This window comes from Bubalus bubalis, chromosome 1 (assembly GCF_019923935.1).
Source record: "Bubalus bubalis isolate 160015118507 breed Murrah chromosome 1, NDDB_SH_1, whole genome shotgun sequence".
NCBI lineage: Eukaryota > Metazoa > Chordata > Mammalia > Artiodactyla > Bovidae > Bubalus > Bubalus bubalis.
In genome coordinates this window covers 171,365,475-171,384,980 of record NC_059157.1, presented here as the reverse complement: position 1 = coordinate 171,384,980, position 19,506 = coordinate 171,365,475, and the positions used below count along the sequence as shown (strand labels likewise).

The 19,506-nt window shown below is 43.1% G+C and overlaps 1 protein-coding gene across 2 annotated transcripts in view; it reads right to left on the bottom strand.

Annotated features, from left to right (window-relative positions):
• Positions 1 to 10,186, bottom strand: part of ATR (ATR serine/threonine kinase) — a 117,182-nt gene extending 106,996 nt beyond the window's left edge. The window contains exon 1 of one of the 2 annotated variants that reach the window (XM_006078008.4): positions 9,995 to 10,186. In XM_006078008.4, coding sequence (XP_006078070.3) covers positions 9,995 to 10,053 — 59 coding nt within the window. In that variant the 5' untranslated portion in view covers positions 10,054 to 10,186. The remainder of the gene's footprint in view (positions 1 to 9,994) is intronic. The other variant, XM_006078007.4, reaches the window with a different exon arrangement.
• Between the last annotated feature and the right edge of the window lie 9,320 nt (positions 10,187 to 19,506).

The following is a 19,506-nucleotide window of genomic DNA, read 5'->3' as shown; positions in this document are numbered from 1 at the left end:
TGATAAAATGATGTCTGGAATTTGCTGCAAAGTACTCTCAGGAGTAGATTTAAATCTATTAAGAAATCTATTTAAATCTATTGAGAAATAGATTTAAGGGACTAAATCCGATAGACAGAGTGCCTGATGAACTATGGACAGAGGTTCGTGACATTGTACAGGAGACAGGGAGAAAGACCATCCCCAAGAAAGAGAAACGCAAAAAAGCAAAATGGCTGTCTGAGAAGGCCGTACAAACAGCTGTGAAAAGAAAAGAAGCAAAAAACAAAGGAGAAAAGAAAAGATATACCCATTTGAATGCAGAGTTACAAAGAATAGCAAAGAGAGATAAGAAAGCCTTCCTCAGTGATCACTGCAAACAAATAGAGGAAAACAATAGAATGGGAAAGAGTAGAGATCTCTTCAAGAAAATCAGAGATACCAAGGGAACATTTCATGCAAAGATGGGCTCGATAAAGGACAGAAATGGTTTGGACCTAACAGAAGCAGAAGATATTAAGAGGTGGTGGCAAGAATACACAGAAGAACTATACAAAAGAGATCTTCACAACACAAATGACTATGGTGTGATCACTCACCTAGAGCCAGACATCCAGGAATGCAAAGTCAAGTGGGCCTTAGGAAGCATTACTATAAACAAAGCTAGTGGAGGTGAAGGAATTCCAGCTGACCTAGTTCAAATCCTAAAAGATGATGCTGTGAAAGTGCTGCATTCAATATGCCAGCAATTTTGGAAAACTGGACAGTGGCCACAGGACTGGAAAAGGTCACTTTTCATTCCAGTCCCTAAGAAAGGCAATGCCAAAGAATATTCAAACTACCGCACAATTGCACTCATCCCAGGGACGGGGGAGCATGGTGGGCTGCCGTCTATGGGGTCGCACAGAGTCGGACACGACTGAAGCAACTTAGCAGCAGCAACAGCACACGCTAGTAAAGTAATGCTCAAAATTCTCCAAGCCAGGCTTCAGCAATACATGAACCGTGAACTTCCTGATGTTCAAGCTGGTTTTAGAAAAGGCAGAGGAACCAGAGATCAAATTGCCAATATCCGCTGGATCATCGAAAATACAAGACAGTTTCAGAAAAACATCTATTTCTGCTTTATTGACTATGCCAAAGCTTTTGACTGTGTGGATCACAATAAACTGTGGAAAATTCTGAAAGAGATGGGAATAACAGACCACCCGACCTGCCTCTTGAGAAATCTGTATGCAGGTCAGGAAGCAACAGTTCGAACTGGACATGGAACAACAGACTGGTTCCAAATCAGGAAAGGAGTACGTCAAGTCTGTATATTGTCACCCTGCTTATTTAACTTATATGCAGAATACATCATGAGAAACACTGGTCTGGATGAAGCACAAGCTGGAATCAAGATTGCCAGGAGAAATATGTAACCTCAGATATGCAGATGACACCACCCTTATGGCAGAAAGCTAAGAAGAACTAAAGAGCCTCTTGATGAAAGTGAAAGAGGAGAGTGAAAAAGTTGGCTTAAAGCTCAACATTCAGAAATCTAAGATCATGGCATCTTGTCCCATCACTTAATGGCAAATAGATGAGGACACACTGGAAACAGTGAGAGGCTTTATTTTTCAGTTCAGTCGCTCAGTCGTGTCCAATTCTTTGCGACCCCATGAATCGCAGCACGCCAGGCCTCCCTGTCCATCATCAACTCCAGGAGTTCACCCAGACTCAATCCGTCAAGTCAGTGATGCCATCCAGCCATCTCATCCTCTGTCATCCCCTTCTCCTCCTGCCCCCAATCCCTCCCAGCATCAGAGTCTTTTCCAATGAGTCAACTCTTCACATGAGGTGCCCCCAAGTACTGGAGTTTCAGCTTTAGCATCATTCCTTCCAAAGAAATACCTGGGCTGATCTCCTTCAGAATGGACTGGTTGGATCTCCTTGTAGTCTAAGGGACTCTCAAGAGTCTTCTCCAACACCACAATTCAAAAGCATCAATTCTTCGGCGCTCAGCTTTCTTCACAGTCCAACTCTCACATCTATACATGACCACTGGAAAAACCATAGCCTTGACTAGACGGACCTTTGATGGCAAAGTAATGTCTCTGCTTTTGAATACGCTATCTAGGTTGGTCATAACTTTTCTTCCAAGGAGTAAGCGTCTTTTAATTTCATGGCTGCAGTCACCATCTGCAGTGATTTTGAAGCCCCCAAAAATAAAGTCTGACACTGTTTCCATTGTTTCCCCATCTATTTCCCATGAAGTGATGGGACCAGATGCCACGATCTTCGTTTTCTGAATGTTGAGTTTTAAGCCAACTTTTTCACTCTCCTCTTGCACTTTCATCTTTTCACTCTCCTCTTGCACTTTCATCAAGAGGCTTTTTAGTTCCTCTTCACTCTCTGCCATAAGGGTGGTGTCATCTGCATATCTGAGGTTATTGATATTTCTCCCGGCAATCTTGATTCCAGCTTGTGCTTCTTCCAGCCCAGCATTTCTCATGATGTACTCTGCATATAAGTTAAATAAGCAGGGTGACAATATACAGACTTGACGTACTCCTTTCCTGATTTGGAAACAGTCTGTTGTTCTATGTCCAGTTCTAACTGTTGCTTCCTGACCTGCATACAAATTTCTCAAGAGGCAGGTCAGGTGGTCTGTTATTCCCATCTCTTTCAGAATTTTCCACAGTTTATTGTGATCCACACAAAAGCTTTGGCATAGTCAATAAAGCAGAAATAGATATTTTTCTGGAACTTTCTTGCTTTTTCGATGATCCAGCAGATGTTGGCAATTTGGTCTCTTTATTTTGGGGGAATCCAATTATAACTGATTACATACAGGACCCAAGGCATCTACAGTATATAACTGCCATGATGGAAATGGTCCCGATACATAGTAAACAGTCCAAAAAACTTTGTTGAATGAATCAGTGGTTCATAAGAATCTTTCTGAATCTTATGCCTCCTTCATCCTTAATGTATAATCTTTTCCGAACCTGCGGAATATCTACCAATAGACCATAGGATCCTAGAGGTGGGAGATTATGTTTCTCTATGAATTTCTGCACTACCAAGAGACCATAAGCTGCTGCAGAAGAGAAACTGTCTTTTAATTCTCTTTGCATTGCCTACACCCCACCTAGAATTGTGTCCTGTTTGACAAAAAAAACCATTAAATGAAATAATAAATATTTACAAATAATGTAAACCCTAGGCACACAGAATCAAAGAATAAGTAGTTGTATTTATACATGAAAGAGAAAAAACTGTGTTATTTATCTTATTATTTAAATCAGAACTGGCCAATAGAAATATAATGCAAGCCACATGCATAATTATAAATTTTCTAATAATCACATTAAGAATGTAAAGAGAAACAGGCAATTTTCATTACAATAATATGTCAAAAATATTATCTGAAAATGTAATCAATATAAAAATTATTAATGAGATTGTTTATACTCCTTTCGGGAACTAAGTCTTTGAAACCTAGTATCTCATATTTATAGCATATCTCAATTTTAGATTAGACACATGTGAAATGCTCAGTGGCCACATAAAGTTGGTGTCTACAGTATACTATAGGACATCACAGATTTAATATAACCAAAAAATTTTCAAGTCTGAAATTACAAGGTAACATGACTTATTTTAGACAAAATCAGGAGATTTTGTCATAAACCAAGTATAATTTGACAAGTGTCACTTAAAAACGTGAATGAGGAGGTCTGTGGTGAAGAGGAACTGGGATTGTGGGTGGTGGTGAGAGTTTCCTATAAAGTCTAAGTTTGTAAAAAAGACTATGCATTCATGTGTCATTTGCATAATTTAAAAAAATCAGTTTATAAAGGTGAAGTGATTATCATTTATTAGATGTACTATTGGAATAAAGAAATTCATGGGAGGGTAAGCATTTCTTATTTTGCAACCTCGACATTAGGTGATGGACAGGGAGGCCTGGTGTGCTGCAATTCATGGGGTCGCAAAGAGTCAGACACAACTGAGGGACTGAACTGAACTGAACTGAAGAGGGCATACTTTTTCAAAAGTATACAATAATATTTGGGTGGTAATTTTAGTATCACATAGAGTTTGGATACATTTAACAAACACTTGAGCACTTCGCCTGGGCAAGCATCAAATGTCAGGAAAACGAAGATGCCATGTATTTACCAAGTTGATGCTTTTGAAGTGTGGTGTTGCAGAAGACTCTTGAGAGTCCCTTGGACTGCAAGGAGATCAAACCAGTAAATCCTAAAGGAAATCAGTTCTGAATATTCACTGGAAGGACTGATGCTGAAGCTGAAGCTCCAATAATTTGGCCACCTGATGCAAAGGGCTGACTCATTAGAAAAGACCCTGATGCTGGGAAAGATTGAAGGCAGGAGGAGAAGGGGATGACAGAGGATGAGACAGTTGGATGGCATCACCGACTCAATGGACATTGAGTTTGAGCAACCTCCGGGAGCTGGTGATGGACAGGGAAGCCTGGCATGCTGCAGTCCATGGCGTTGCAAAGAGTCGGACACAACTGAGCAACTGAACTGAACTGATGTATCTGCTCTAAACCAATGAGTAGTTTAAAGGAGAAAAAAGTAAAAAGGCAATTTTAACACAGTGTGGTTAAGAGTTAATACAGCCAAGACAGAACATAGAAGGGACTCTAAGTTCTGAGCAGGACCTGGAGGAGTCAAGGCCCTTGGAGGAGTCAGGGCTCCCTGGACGAGGTGACACAAAGTAGAATCCCTAGGGGACTAGGCAGGTAAAATAAGGGAAGGAAGAGGGGTATTCCTGCGGAGGAAACATGTGTAAAGGCTCAGGAAAAAGAACATAAGCTGCTCTAGAAACTGTCAGCGGGTCTGCATGGCCAAAGACCAGGGAGGCATTATCTGGAAATGAAGCTGAAGAGGGACGATAAGGTCAAAGCTCAAAGAACCGACTATGGAGTTTGAATTCTGTACTGAAGGCTGTCAGGAGCCGCTTTAGGCATTACTGACAAAATGGAGGCATGGCCCTAAACCCCCTCCCTTTGTTCTGTAGACGTGGACCTGGAATGAAGGAGTTAGGCTTTGTGATTCTGACTTGTTTTTCCCTTTCCTCGGCTGAGTTGACTGAAGAGAATATTAAGGTGCTTATTGTTTTTGAGAGGAGCATGAGAAGGCATAAAGCCTTCTGCAGCTGTGCTCAGAGAATAATTCATAAAGTTAATCACTGACATTTGTTCAAGGACTTTTACAAAAAAGTGTTCCAGGGTGAGCACACAGGCCGCAGCTTGAGACCATGGGAGGGATTACTATCTGAAGCCTATTTGTGAGGAAAGTGTTATGGCAAAGGAGTTTGCTGAATTTAGGGCTTAGGAATAATTAAAATAGTTAGAAGCTAAAGATTTAAGGGATGCAGTAATGTTAGTATATTCTACTATAGCTTATAGAAATTAGGGACTTTAGAGATATTATTAGCTAGAAGCCCTAAGAAACAGTGAGCTTAGGATACTAGGGGCAAACAGGACTTAGATAAGAAATAAACTGAGGAATGTGGTATGCAGCCCAGACATTAGCATGAGTTACAGTGTATTCACAAGGACACATGAGAAAAAGTAGATAAGAAAATCACTGAGGAAGGAACTCCTTTTGAGAGGCAACAATGATTTTTGGAGAAAAATAAATTTGGGTCAATGGGAACTAAAAATATCAAACCTCTGACCTAATGCTTTTGTAAAAGTATAAAAGAGAATCATAAGCTTGAAATAAACAGGCAGTCCAAGAAAACTGAGAGGCTGCCTCAGTTTCTCGCCGACACCGCTCACCCCTTCAGGTTGAATCCCTGGCTGCTGGAGTTGGACTCTGGCAGAAGGCGATGGGACTGCAAAAGATTCTAAGTAAGTGAATGAATTTACATGTTTTAAAAACATGAATTCAATTATGTTAATTCCATGGCTTCCTATTGAACTTAAAGTCTACCCTATAAAGTGCTAAAGTATCTGGCCTCTGCGTACCCCTCCATCCTTAATACTATTCTCCTCTTTGCTCCCTATGTTCCAGGCTTCTTCCTCTTCTTTACAAAGCAGGCTTATTCCCACCTAGGGATCTTTGTATTTCCTATTCCATCTCAGACACTTCTCCTCTCAGTTTCACATTATGAGCTTCTTCTCACCATCTAAACCTTCTCTAGTGGCTAATGTTGCTGTTCTCCAGTCCCTCATCTCCCTCCCATTGTCTCATTTAACATTTTAATGCGAACTATCACTATTGGAAAATATTTTGTGATTACAAAGTAATTTTAAACAGGAAAGTCAGAGACGGTCCTTGGAAATGATATCTGAATGGAATCAGCCAGTGTTTAGATAGAAGAAACAACAAGTGTAAAGGATGAAGGCAGGAATGACCTTGGTGTACTCTAAAAATAAGGCCAATGTCATTGGAGTAGAGTGGGCAAGGGATGAATACACGGCTGTGAGGAGAGGCAGGCAGAAGCCAGATTATGGTGGACCTTAGAGACGCTCGGAAGGAGTTTGGATTTTATTCTAAGTATGCTGGAAAACCAAGGGAAGATTTTGAGCAGGGGGATAATGTTATATAATCTACAATATGATTCATGGTTGTAAAAATCACTTTGGTTGCTGAGTAGGAAATCCACTGTGAGTGGGTAAAAGTAGAAATGAAGAGATTAACTGGGAAATTACTTTAATAGTCTAGATAAGAAATTATGGTGATAGCAGTGGAGATGGTGAAAAGTGTTTTTTTAAAGGTAGGGTGGACAGGATTTGCTGATGGATTATTAAGGCATAAAGGAAAAAAAATTAAGGATAACTCTTAGGCTTTTGGCTGGTAAATTTATAATAACCTGGGAAGGAACAGATTTAAGGACAGTAAATCACAAGTGCTGCTTTGAATATATTAATTTTAATTTCTGAGTGTAGATGTTGAGTAAGAACCTAACATATATCTTTGGGCTAGAGATATAAATTTGGGAGCCTTCAGCATATGCATGCATGTGTGCTAAGTCACTTCAGTCATGTCTGATTCATTTTTGATGCTATGGACCATAGTCCACCAGGCTCCTCTGTCCACGGGATTCTCCAAGCAGGAATACTGGAGTGGGTTGCCATGCTCTCCCCCAGGGGCTCTCCCTGACCCAAGGATCAAACCCACGTCTTTTACATCTCCTACATTGGCCGGTGAATTCTTTACCACTAGCACCACCTGGGAAACCCTATCAGAACACAGGCAATATTTAAAGCCATAGGACTAGACAAGTTACTGAGGAATAAGATGGAAAGAGGGGTTTGTGTGGTTAAGAATCCACCTTTCAATGCAGGGCACACTGGTTTGATCCCTAGTCTGATAAGATCCCACAGGCTGTGAGGCAACTAAGCCCGTGTGCCACACCTACTCAGCCCACACACCTAGAACCCATGCTCCACAACAAGAGAAGCCTCTGCAATGAGAAGACCTCACACTGCAACTAGAGAGCAGCCCCAGCTCGCCACAACTGAAGAAAGGCTGTGTGCAGCAACGAAGACCCATCACAGCCAAAAATAAATAAAATAACAATAAACGAATATTAAAAAAGAAAAAAGATGGAAAGAAGACTAAGGATACAGCCAAAAGCACATATGGAGTCAAGAACGATGCCCAGATTTCTGGTTTGGAAAAATGAATGAACATGGCATCATTTACTGAGATATCCCTACCTCAGCAAATGAGAGAATTAAAAAAAAAAAAGCTTGGAGAGGTTGGGATATGTGGAGAATTTGTACTGGATATATTGAGTCTTAACTGTACACAGGACACCCAGGGAACAAGTGGGTTACACTAACAACTGCCAATATACAGTTGCATTTTGGTTCTACAGGAAGGAAATACGGTTTGGAGACACACATCTGGAGTCATCAAACAGCAGATGGTAGTCAAAGGCAGGAGAATGGATGAGAATACCAGAAAGGCTATGCAGAGAAAAAAAAGTTCAACCAGCAAAAAACAGGAGCAAAATTTATCCCTGAGAGACAGAGGAAGAAGAGACTACACATTAAAATGGTAACATCTTACTTTTTTCAGAAATGTAACCGTGTGATCAATTAAAGGGGGGGGTGGGGAATGGGAAAATAAAGCTTTGATGGCTTGACTCTGGAAACCTAGCTCCAATAACTGCTATCTCTTTGACTTTAATCCTTCAATTTTCATGACTCCATTTCTTAATCAAGTGATAGTATCTGCTCCATTCTCCCAGATCATGGAGATACTGGGAGACTGAATAAGCGTGAATAAAGCAGTTGCAATGAAAAAATCATGATCATTAAGAACTATTACTAGACAATTCTATGTGTCAGTTTCTCTACTCCTTCTATTAGAATGGCTACAAATGAGTAAAAGGTAACCTAAGTTCTGTTGATGAAAGAGAGTATAAACAAATCCAAGATACTATTATTTTCATTAACAAGTATCACAGAGGAAGACAGAAAAGGGAAGAGAAGTAATAATCAGTAAGTTCCAAAAGCAAGGCGGGGAAAACACACTGAGCTTCACACTGAGCCTGAAAGATGAAATCTGTATATCAGTTTCCCATATGAACACTTGCCTTCATCTTATTTTAGAAAGGCAGATGTTACTTTACAAAATGTTAACACAAGTATGCTTGTAACATTCATGCAAAGTGGGGAAAAAATTATACACACAACAATAGGATGATTCAGTTAAGATAAGTATGGTCCCTTCATTTATATCTTCCTATCTATGTAACTGAGGAAGACTAAATGTCAATGTCTGTAGGATCTACAAGTGGAGATAGACACAAATGTATGGCAAAAAGAAAGGGAATTAAATATCCCATGAGATTAATGTCAGTTGTGGCTGTGTGCTAAGTTTCCAAGCAGTTTAAGAAATCGAAAAGCAACTATTCCCATTGACAGTTCAACTGCAGCCGTGGTACAAGCCCACTTATTTTCTATTCACAGTGTATTATAAAAATTAAACAAACAAAAACCCCGTCTCTCGTCTTCAGGCCAGGTTTAGGAAAGGCTATGTGTGTGTTGAATGGGGCTAGCAGCCACTGACATCTGTCCCCTCTCTTTCGGCAGCTCGTTTACAGAATCTTACTTTTACTTGGGTGGTAAAGAATCCACCTGCCAACGCAGGAAACGTGGGTTCGTTCTATTGCTGGGTCGGGAAGACCCACTCCAGTGTTCTTGTCTGGAAAATCCCTTGGATAAAGGAGCCTGGTTGGCTGGGGACAAAAATGCTATTGACAGAGGAGCCTGGCAGGCTGCAGTCCACAGGGTCACAAAGAGTCAAACAGACATGACGTTTACAGGAAATAACAACTCGCAACTGGAACACTAAGCTATCTTCAAATTTTAGTAACATTCTGTGAACATTTATGCTTTGTGGACGTTGTGGGAGATCCCTGGGATTTCTGAGTAAAATAATGTTTTGAAGAGTGGATGATCAGTACGAAAAGGTCCCATCTCCAGAATGGCCTATGGTCTAATGTAGAAACTTTTTAAAACAACTGGGCTTCCTTGCACAAAATCAGAACGAGTGATTTTTCTTCCGAGGGTAGTTTTGGGTCAAAAAGCTAAATACCAATACCAAATACTAAATACCAACAGTGATCATAAAGCATAGGAACTGGGGAAAGTGCAGGGGGCAAGCACCCTATCTAAGGGACGAGGCTTTGAGAAGCAAATGAGTGAAGGAAAGTGACGAGAAAGTGATCAGAAGGCAACTTCCCTCCCGCCACTGAGGCAATCCCCTGGGGATCGGGATGGGGGGTGGGGAAAGAACTCCCGCCCGCGGCTCAGGTAAAGTGGAACCAACAGACGACCCGTCCCCTCCAACCCGTATCCCGCGGGTCTGCGGCGACTCCCCGCGCCCAGCGACCTTTCAACGGCCTCTCTGAGGGAGAAGCGCTCCAGTCAGCCGTGGAGCATCTCCACAAGGGCCGCGGTCGGGGTTGAGGGGATCGGAGCCGGGACGCGCGCGACCGGTGAGGAGGAGCACGTTAGACGCCAGCCTGGCCCTACCTGCCCAGCTCCCGGAGGGCTGGGATCATAGACGCCAGCTCCAAGCCATGCTCGCCCATTCTGAGGACGCGCTGCACTCTTCAATTACAACGAGGCGGGCTCCTGGCGTCTCCACAACTACCTCTGGTGAGGAGGCGCGGCGCCCGACGGAGACTCGCGGGGCCCAAAACTCCTCCCGGAAGCCGCGGCCGGTCAGCTCTCTAGGTCTGATTCGTTTCCGCGTAGGACCCGGGGGAGGCCTGGCGGCCGTGAGGGGGCGTGGCGAGGGGCGGGACGCGCTCCGGTCGGGTTTCCCGGGTAAGGTTCTCTCTGAGCCTGGAGCGCCCGGCAGGCGAGATTTGCTCTTTTGGTTTTTAGCTGCTCCGCTCTATCACTCCCAGCCACAGAGGCTCAGAGAAGCCAGACTTCTGAATCTGGGGACGACAGGGGCGTGGTGGGGACCAACCCAGAATCCCTCGCATCAGAAACTTGAAAACTGAGGCAATTCAGCAGCTAAAGGCCCGGAATCAGATCGCCGGTTTCCTCCCCTCGGAGTCACGCTCCCAGGTTCCTCATTTTCTACCACTCTTGACATCCTTTCTGAGAGTTATGGGGCAGAAGTTGGGCTCCTTCTTGTCCTTTCTGTTTCAGCAGATTTCACCACCCTCCCTCCCCCGCCAACTAGACGTCTCTCTTAGGTTTCCTTGAGGGTTCTCGCACTTTTAATATTGAAAAAGAGAGTTGAATTGTATTTATTTGTGTTTCATAAAGTAAGCAACAGTGCTATGTATTTAATATATTTATGTCACCGTTACGGGCATCTATTACCTGTGATTTAATTTTTAAAGTAAAATCAGTGGTTTTTGGCTGTGGATATTTTCTAGCTCAACCCAGTTTGTTTATGAAAAATGGTCATAATAAGAGACTGTTAACATGTCAAAATTATGTATTTGATCAGACAAGGCGTGCGGTGTGCTTACATTTGTTACTTAGCAAATGAGAATAATCATTATACAGTATCTTAAAAAAAAAAAAAACTCAAAGTGATGGAGTGACAGCCAAATGCACTCCTGCCTCGGGATTTTTTGCATTTGTTGCACCCTTTGTCACCCTGCTTATTTAACTTATATGCAGAGTACATCATGAGAAACGCTGGGATGGAGGAAGCACAAGCTGGAATCAAGATTGCCAGGAGAAATATCAATAACCTCAGATATACAGATGACACCACCCTTATGGCAGAAAGGGAAGAAGAACTAAAGGGCCTCTTGATGAAATTGAAAAAGGAGAGTAAAAAAGTTGGCTTAAAGCTCAACATTCAGATAACGAAGATCATGGCATCCAGTCCCATTACTTCATGGCAAATAGATGGGGAAACTGGAAACAGTGGCTGACATTATTTTTCTGGGCTCCAAAATCACTGCAGATGGTGATTGCAGCCATGAAATTAAAAGACACTTACTTCTTAGAAGGAAAGTTATGACCAACCTAGACAGCATATTAAAAAGCAGAGACATTACTTTGCCAACAAAGGCCCATCTAGTCAAGGCTATGGTTTTTCCAGTAGTCATGTATGGATGTGAGAGTTGGACTATAAAGAAAGCTGAGCACCGAAGAATTGATGCTTTTAAACTGTGGTGTTGGAGAAGACTCTTGAGAGTCCCTTGGACTGCAAGGAGATCCAACCAGTCCATCCTAAAGGAGATGAGTCCTGGGTGTTCATTGGAAGGACTGATGTTGAAGCTGAAACTCCAATACTTTGGCCACCTGATGCAAAGATCTGACTCATTTGAAAAGACCCTGATGCTGGGAAAGATTGGGGGCAGGAGGAGAAGGGGAGGACAGAGGATGAGATGGTTGGATGGCATCACCGACTCAATGGACATGGGTTTGGGTGGACTCCAGGAGTTGGTGATGGACAAGGAGGCCTGGCGTACTGCGGTTCATGGGGTCGTAAAGAGTCGGACACGACTGAGCGACTGAACTGACTTGACTTCTTTCATGCTGAAATGTCACCTGAGAGCTTCATATACACTAGCACACTTAAACTCACTCTTTTCTCCTCTATCCTGACTTATTTCTTCATGACACATAGAACCAAATTTTATACTATTTTATTAGCTGTCTCCTCCAATTAGAGTATAAGCTCCTTGAGAGCAGGATTTTTTCTGTCTTATTCACTGCTGAGATATCCCAGGATCTAAAACAGTGCCTGGTACATAATTGGTTTGTACTAAATATTTGTAAAATAGTAGAATGCTTCACAGGGAACTCTACTCAATACTCTGTAATGGCCTGCATGGGAAAAGAATCTTGCAAAAGAAAAAAAGAATGGATATATGTATATGTATAACTGATTCACTTTGCTGTTTGTAAATAGTTGTAAATCAACTATACTCAGGTTAAAAAATTTTTTAAGTAATAAAAATAAACATTAAAATAAAAAGAAATTGAGAGAAAGAACACAGCAGGCCTCACCAAAGGGGTATACCATTCTTAATGAAAGTCCTTTAACAAAGTCAACATATTCTTGGTTTATCACAAAAATTCACTTACAGGACAGTTCATTGTATGATATTTTGCTAAAGGTGGTATTTGCAGAGGGAGATGTAGAGCCAGTAACTGTTTTGTACAAGTTTAAGATTAAATTTTAGTCTTATTTAAAAAAAAAGTGGAATGCTATAGTGGAAAGAATATGGGATTAGGCTTTGAGGCCTTGTGCAAGTTCTCTTTTCATCTGCTAGAAAACTATAAAGTTGTTCAGTAAAGTTACTTAACCTCTCTTACTTGTTTTTCATCTATAAAATAAGATTAATAATACCTATCTTGTAAGATTACAGTAAATACTAAAGAGGTGGTAGTGTCCTACAGCCAGAGAGGGCAATGGCACCCCACTCCAGTACTCTTGACTGGAAAATCCCATGGATGGAGGAGCCTGGTGGGCTGCAGTCCATGGGGTCGCTAAGAGTCAGACATGACTGAGCGACTTCACTTTCCCTTTTCACTTTCATGCATTGGAGAAGGAAATGGCAACCTACTCCAGTGTTCTTGCCTGGAGAATCCCAGGGACGGGGGAGCCTGGTGGGCTGCCGTCTCTGGGGTCGTACAGAGTCGGACACAACTGAAGCAACTTAGCAGCAGCAGCAGTATCCTACAGCAAAATACCATTTTTCTGTTCTTTTAAAAAGTTTTTAATTGACGGATAATTGCTTTACAGTGTGGTATTAGTTTCTGCTGCACAACAAAGTGAATCAGCTATAAGTATATATATATATATCCCCTCCCTCTTGAGCCTTCATCCCACCTACCCCTTATCCCTCCCCTCTAGGTCATCACAGAGCACCAAACTGAGCTCCCTGTGCTATAGAGCAGCTCCCCACTAGCTGTCTATTGTACACAAAGTAGTGTATGTATGTCAGGGCTACTCTCCCAATTCGTCCCGCTGTCTCCTTTCCCCTCTGTGTCCACAAGTCCATTCTCTGCGTCTGCATCTCTGTTCTGCCCTGCAAATATGTTCATCAGTACCATTTTTCTAGAGTCCATACATAATATATGGTATTTGTTTTTCTCTTTCTGACTTCGTTCTGTGTGACAGACTCTAGGTTCATCCACCTCGCTACAACTGACTCTATTTCATTCATTTTTATGGCTGAATAATATTCCATTGTATATTGTATATACAACTTCTTTATCTAATGTGCACTGTATATACAACTTTATTCAAGAATACCATTTCTTAGGTAAAATGAAGTATGAATTCTGAAGATAATAAGTGAAAAAAAGCAAATTGCAAAGAGATACATAACAATATTAAATCACTACATTTTAAAACCAGACTTTGTGTGAGTAAATCATGTATACATACATGTCTGATAAAAGTATAGAAACATGGTTGGGAAGGATATACATCAACTCTTGGAGAGTAGTACCTCTGGATAGGGATAGAAAGGAATGAAATTATAAGGTTTCAGCCCTTCTGTGAAGGTTTTCTTTTAATAGGATTAATCATGATAAATTTAACATTTGTTGTATTTAAGTGACCTACTGACCTCTCCCAAATTCTTCCTTCTGTTCAGATGGCTCTCTGAACTTTATATGTCATATGTCTACCTTTCTGCTGCATTTTTTTCTTGAATTTTTCCCAGGCATTTTATTTTTGTTTACATTGTTATTATGGCAATTTTCAACTATACACAAAAGTAGTGGTGTTGGAGAAGACTCTTGAGAGTCCCTTGGACTGCAAGGAGATCCAACCAGTCCATCCTAAAGGAAATCAGGCCTGAGTATTCATTGAAAGGACTGATGCTGAAGCTGAAACTCCAACACTTTGGCCACCTAATGCGAAGAACTGACTCATTAGAAAAGACCCTAATGTTGGGAGAGATTGAAGGTGGGAGGAGAAGGGGACAACAGAGGATGAGATGGTTGGATGGCATCACCGACTCAATGGACATGGGTTTGAGTAAACTCCAGGAGTTGGTGATGGCCAGGGAGGCCTGGCGTGCTGCAGTCCATGGGGTCACAAAGAGTCAGATACAACGAAGCGACTGACCTGAACTGAGACAGAGTAGGATAAGAAAAGCGCCCCCCACCCCCCCGCCATGACCATCACCCAACTCAACAACTATCAGCATATGGCCAGCCTTTGTTTCATCTATAACCACCCCTCTTGTTTCCTCTCTCTCTAATTGGATTATTTTAAGGAAAATCTCAGACAACTCATCAAGTTATCTGTAAACACTTTATTTTGTGTCTCTTAATGGTAAGGCGGAGAAGGCAATGGCACCCCACTCCAGTACTCTTGCTTGGAAAATCCCATGGACGGAGGAGCCTGGTAGGCTGCAATCCACGGGGTCGCTAAGAGTCGGACACGACTGAGCAACTTCACTTTCACTTTTCACTTTCATGCATTGGAGAAGGAAATGGCAACCCACTCCTGTGTTCTTGCCTGGAGAATCCCAGGGACAGGGGAGCCTGGTGGGCTGCCGTCTATGGGGTCGCACAGAGTCGGACACGACTGAAGTGACTTAGCATAGCACAGCAATGGTAAGGACTCAATTCTACCTCCTGTAAGTGTCAAACCCATCCACTTCTCTCCCAGTCCCAGTGCTGTATTGCCATTCTAGTTTCAGAGCATCGGATATCTTATGCCCAAATTACTTCAATGACATTCTTGCTTGTCTTTCTTCCCTTGAGCTTGTTTTTTCTCCAATCTATTCTCCTCACTGAAGTGTTCCAACTTTTTTTGCTCTTCAACAGTATTATTGAAAACATTTAAAGTAGGTACACTGACATATACATATTTATTAACCACATATATTTAGTGCTATATTCCAATATACAGGGACATAATTCAGCTATTGATTGCTTCTTGTCTTCCTCTCATCGTCTCCCCCTCTGTCTCATTTGGGGTAGTGGAATGTGTAGGGAGAGAAGCAGGAAGCAGAGAAGCTGACATGAGTGGGTTCCTGCGTCCTTGGGACCTTGGTTTCCTAACCCAGAATCTCAGGTCAATTGACAACAGGACACCTACCAATGTCCTGGAAGTTTCAGCCAGCCTGTGTATACTATTATTCTATAATAATTATAGAATTGTCCCCACTGTGACTAAACTTCCCTGTTGGCTCAGACAGTAAAGAATCTGCCTGCCAGTGCAGGAGATGCTGGTTCGATCCCTGGGTCAGGAAGATCAGGAGAAGTGAATGGCAACCCACTCCAGTATTCCTGCCTGGAGAATCCCATGGACAGAGGACCGTAGGGGGCTACAGTCCCTGGGGTTGCAAAGAGTCTGACACGACTGAGCAACTAACACTTTCACGTGATTAAACTACAGTGAGAAATGACCACCAGGTGGCACAACAACCTAAATGAGACCAAGATGTACTTGTTCTGTCAGATGCCCAAACCAAACTCCTGGCTGCTTACCTTAGCAAGTTCCATTGAAATGCAGTGGACTTTTTGTTTTAAATTCTGTTTTCTCAGGATTTTACTGTATATACTAAAATAGAAATCTTAAAGAAACGAGCTTAAGGAATATAAACATTTTTACAAGTTCTTTTCTACAACTGAATGGACTTCAATACACACCTCCTTGGTACATACACACCTCCTTGGTACATACGCACACACAGATTCACATTTCAAATTATTTTTAATAACTTTCATTTCTTAAAAAATTTTAAAGTTATTTCTTTTTTTACTACTTAGTAATTTTCATTTTTAATGGTTTTTAAAACTTTGCTCCTAGGCGATGCCAGTCCTGTTTGGAATTGTTCTACACAGCAGACAGAGCATCTTTCTAAAACCTAAATGTGATTATGCCATTCCTGTGCTTCAGTAGCTTGACCATGTGTTGAATATTGTCAGTTTAGTGGGTAAGAAGGGGCACATGTCTGTTGGTTTTCATTGGATAAAGCCTCAAGTAACAGACCAACGTAACCACAAGTCAACATTCTGAAACTTAATAATGCAGAACAAGTGATTCTATACAGCCAAGCTGCATTAATGAATTAGTTTAATTCTATTAAATCCATTTAAGAGAAACATTGAAAAAGTGCATTATCAAAAAAACACCCTGTTCTTATAAAGGAACTTAAAATATTGAAGAAACTTAAATGTAAACTATTTGTCTTCCTATCCATGTGTACATCTACTAAAGCTGTATTACAGGAGTAGGACTCCATTGTATTTAGAGATAATTCAGAAATGACATGGAGTACTTTTGTATGTGTCCAGGAGATTTCTATCTCAGTAATGAATTATTGGCATTTACATTGCTAAGGTCTGAAGTATGACCCTAAGATTATATCAAATGTGTTCAAATGGTAAGGGTTATCTGCATTTGCAACCATTATTTTTTGTGTGTGCTCAGGCTCAATGGCACCCCACTCCAGTACTCTTGCCTGGCAAATCCCATGGGCGGAGGAGCCTGGTAGGTCGCTAAGAGTCGGACATGACTGAGCGACTTCACTTTCTCTTTTCACTTTCATGCATTGGAGAAGGAAATGGCAACCCACTCCAGTGTTCTTGCCTGGAGAATCCCAGGGATTGGGGGAGCCTGGTGGTCTGCCGTCTCTGGGGTCGCAGAGTCGGACACGACTGAAGCGACTTAGCAGCAGCAGCAGCAGGCATATTCAACTCTTTGCAACCCTATGGACTGTAGCCCGCCAGGTTCCTCTGTCCATAGGATTTATCAGGCAAGAATACTGGAGTGGGTTGCCATTTCCTCCTCCAGGGGATCTTCCTTTCTCAGGGATTGAACCCGAATCTCCTATGTCTCCTGAATTGGCAGGCAGATTCTTTACCACTGAGCCACCAGGAGGTGCAGGGTTTGATCCCTGGGTCAGGAAGATCTCCTGGAGGAAGAAATGGCAACCGACTCCAGTATTCTTGCCTGGGAAATCCCTTGGACAGAGGAGCCTGGCAGGCTACAGTCCATGGGGTCACAGAGAATTGGACACAATTTAGCAACTGAGCATAGAAAGCTCTGTGATACAATAAAGCTTGAAGAGATGTTTCTGAGTTCTCCAACTTGAACATGCATCAGAATCACCTGAAAGGCTTATTAAAACAGATTCCTGAGCACTAGCCCATTCTAATTCAATGGGTCTGAAAGGGACCTCAATGACTTGCATTTTTAATGGGCTCTTAGGTAATGCTGACGGAGAAGGCAATGGCACCCCACTCCAGTACTCTTGCCTGGAAAATCTCATGGACGGAGGAGCCTGGTAGGCTGCGGTCTATGGGGTCGCGAAGAGGCGGACACGGCTGAGCAACTTCACTTTCACGTTTCACTTTCATGCATTGGAGAAGGAAATGGCAACCACTCCGGTGTTCTTGCCTGGAGAATCCCAGGGACAGGGGAGCCTGGTGGGCTGCCATCTATGGGGTCGCACAGAGTCAGACATGGCTGAAGTGACTTAGCAGCAGCAGCAGGTAATGCTGATGCTGCTTGTCCGTGTACCACACTTTGGGTTAGCACTATTTTAGAGTAGTGTTTCTTACCCTTGACCACACATTGAAATTATGTGAGTGAGAAGCTTTTTAAAAGTATCTGGGTGATGGTAAACTTCATTAGAGTCCAAGAAGGCAGAGTAGGAAGACCTTGAGCCAACCTCGTCCCACAGGCATATCAGAATTATTGATATAATTATTTACAGAGCAACTATTGTTGAGAAAGACTGGAAGACCAGCAGAAAAGATCTTCTACAACTAAAGATATAAGGAAGGAACCACAATGTGATAGGTAAGAGGAGCAGAAACATTAGTTAAGACCCAGGTGGGCAACCCACAAACTGAAGCATAATCATATCTGCCCACCCAAGGAGCGAGGGGTTTGAGCCCCACATCGGGTCCCCAAACTAGGGGTTCTGCACCAGGAAGACAAGGCCTCAAAAAGTTTGGCTTTGAAGACAAGTGTGGGAGAGCTGGAGGGCTGGGGGAATTAAAGACTCTTAAAGGGCACACACAATATCTCACACGCTCCAGAACTCAGGACAGAAATGAGAATTTGCAATGAGCCTGGGTCAGATCTTAAGAGCCTCCCAGAGAGGCACAGCAATAGGAGTTCACCCTGGAGACATAGACAGTGGTAGCAGCCATTTTGGGGAGCACTGTCTACCACAAGGACACTGGAGCTGACAAATGTCATTTGGAATCCTGTCACTGACAGGATTAGCACCAGGACTCAGCCCCGCCCACTGGCATTTGACAGTCTCAGCTACCAGCAGGCATGCTGCCTTAAGACTCCCTGAGCACACAGCCACCCTAACTCAGCCCCACACACCAGGGAGCCCTGGACCTGGCCCTGAACACCAGTGCATCAGCATTAGCCTTAGGACCACACAGCCAGAGACCCTGGGATCTGGTTCCATCCACCAATGGGCTGGCATTAGCCCAAGGACTGGCCTCAGCCACCAGTAGGTAGACACCAGCCCTAGGACCCCCTGGGCCCCAGCTTCACCCACTAATAGGCCAAAAACCAGCTCAAGGACCCCAGGCTCTGCAACCAGAGACCCTAGGGTGCAGCTCTGTCCTAGTGGGCTGGTACTAGCCCCAGGAAGTGGCCTTACTCAGCAGTGGGTGGATGCTAGTCCCAGGACTGCCACAGCCCTGCAGCTTGCTGTACCAGGACCCAGCCCACCCATCCGCAGGCCAACACCAGTCCCAAGACCCCCTGGGTCCTAGTCCAGCCCACCAGCAGACCACACCAGCCCTAGGACACCCTACCCCCACCCTGGACCCTGGCCTTGCCCACCAGCAGATGGATGACAGATCTGAGACAAATTAGACCCCTCACCCAGCTGCCCTGGGATTGAGCCACACTCACCAGTGTGCCAACACTAGCTTTGGGACACCTTATATCAGGAACTGGCCACACCCAGCAGCAGGCCAATACTAGATCCTGCACCCACAGCTCTGCAATCATGCACCCCAGAACCTGACCCCACCTACCAGGGGCCAGGACTAGTCCCCAGACCCACCAGGCCCCCACAGCCAGCAGCCTCTACACAAAGTAGGACCTGGCAACTAAC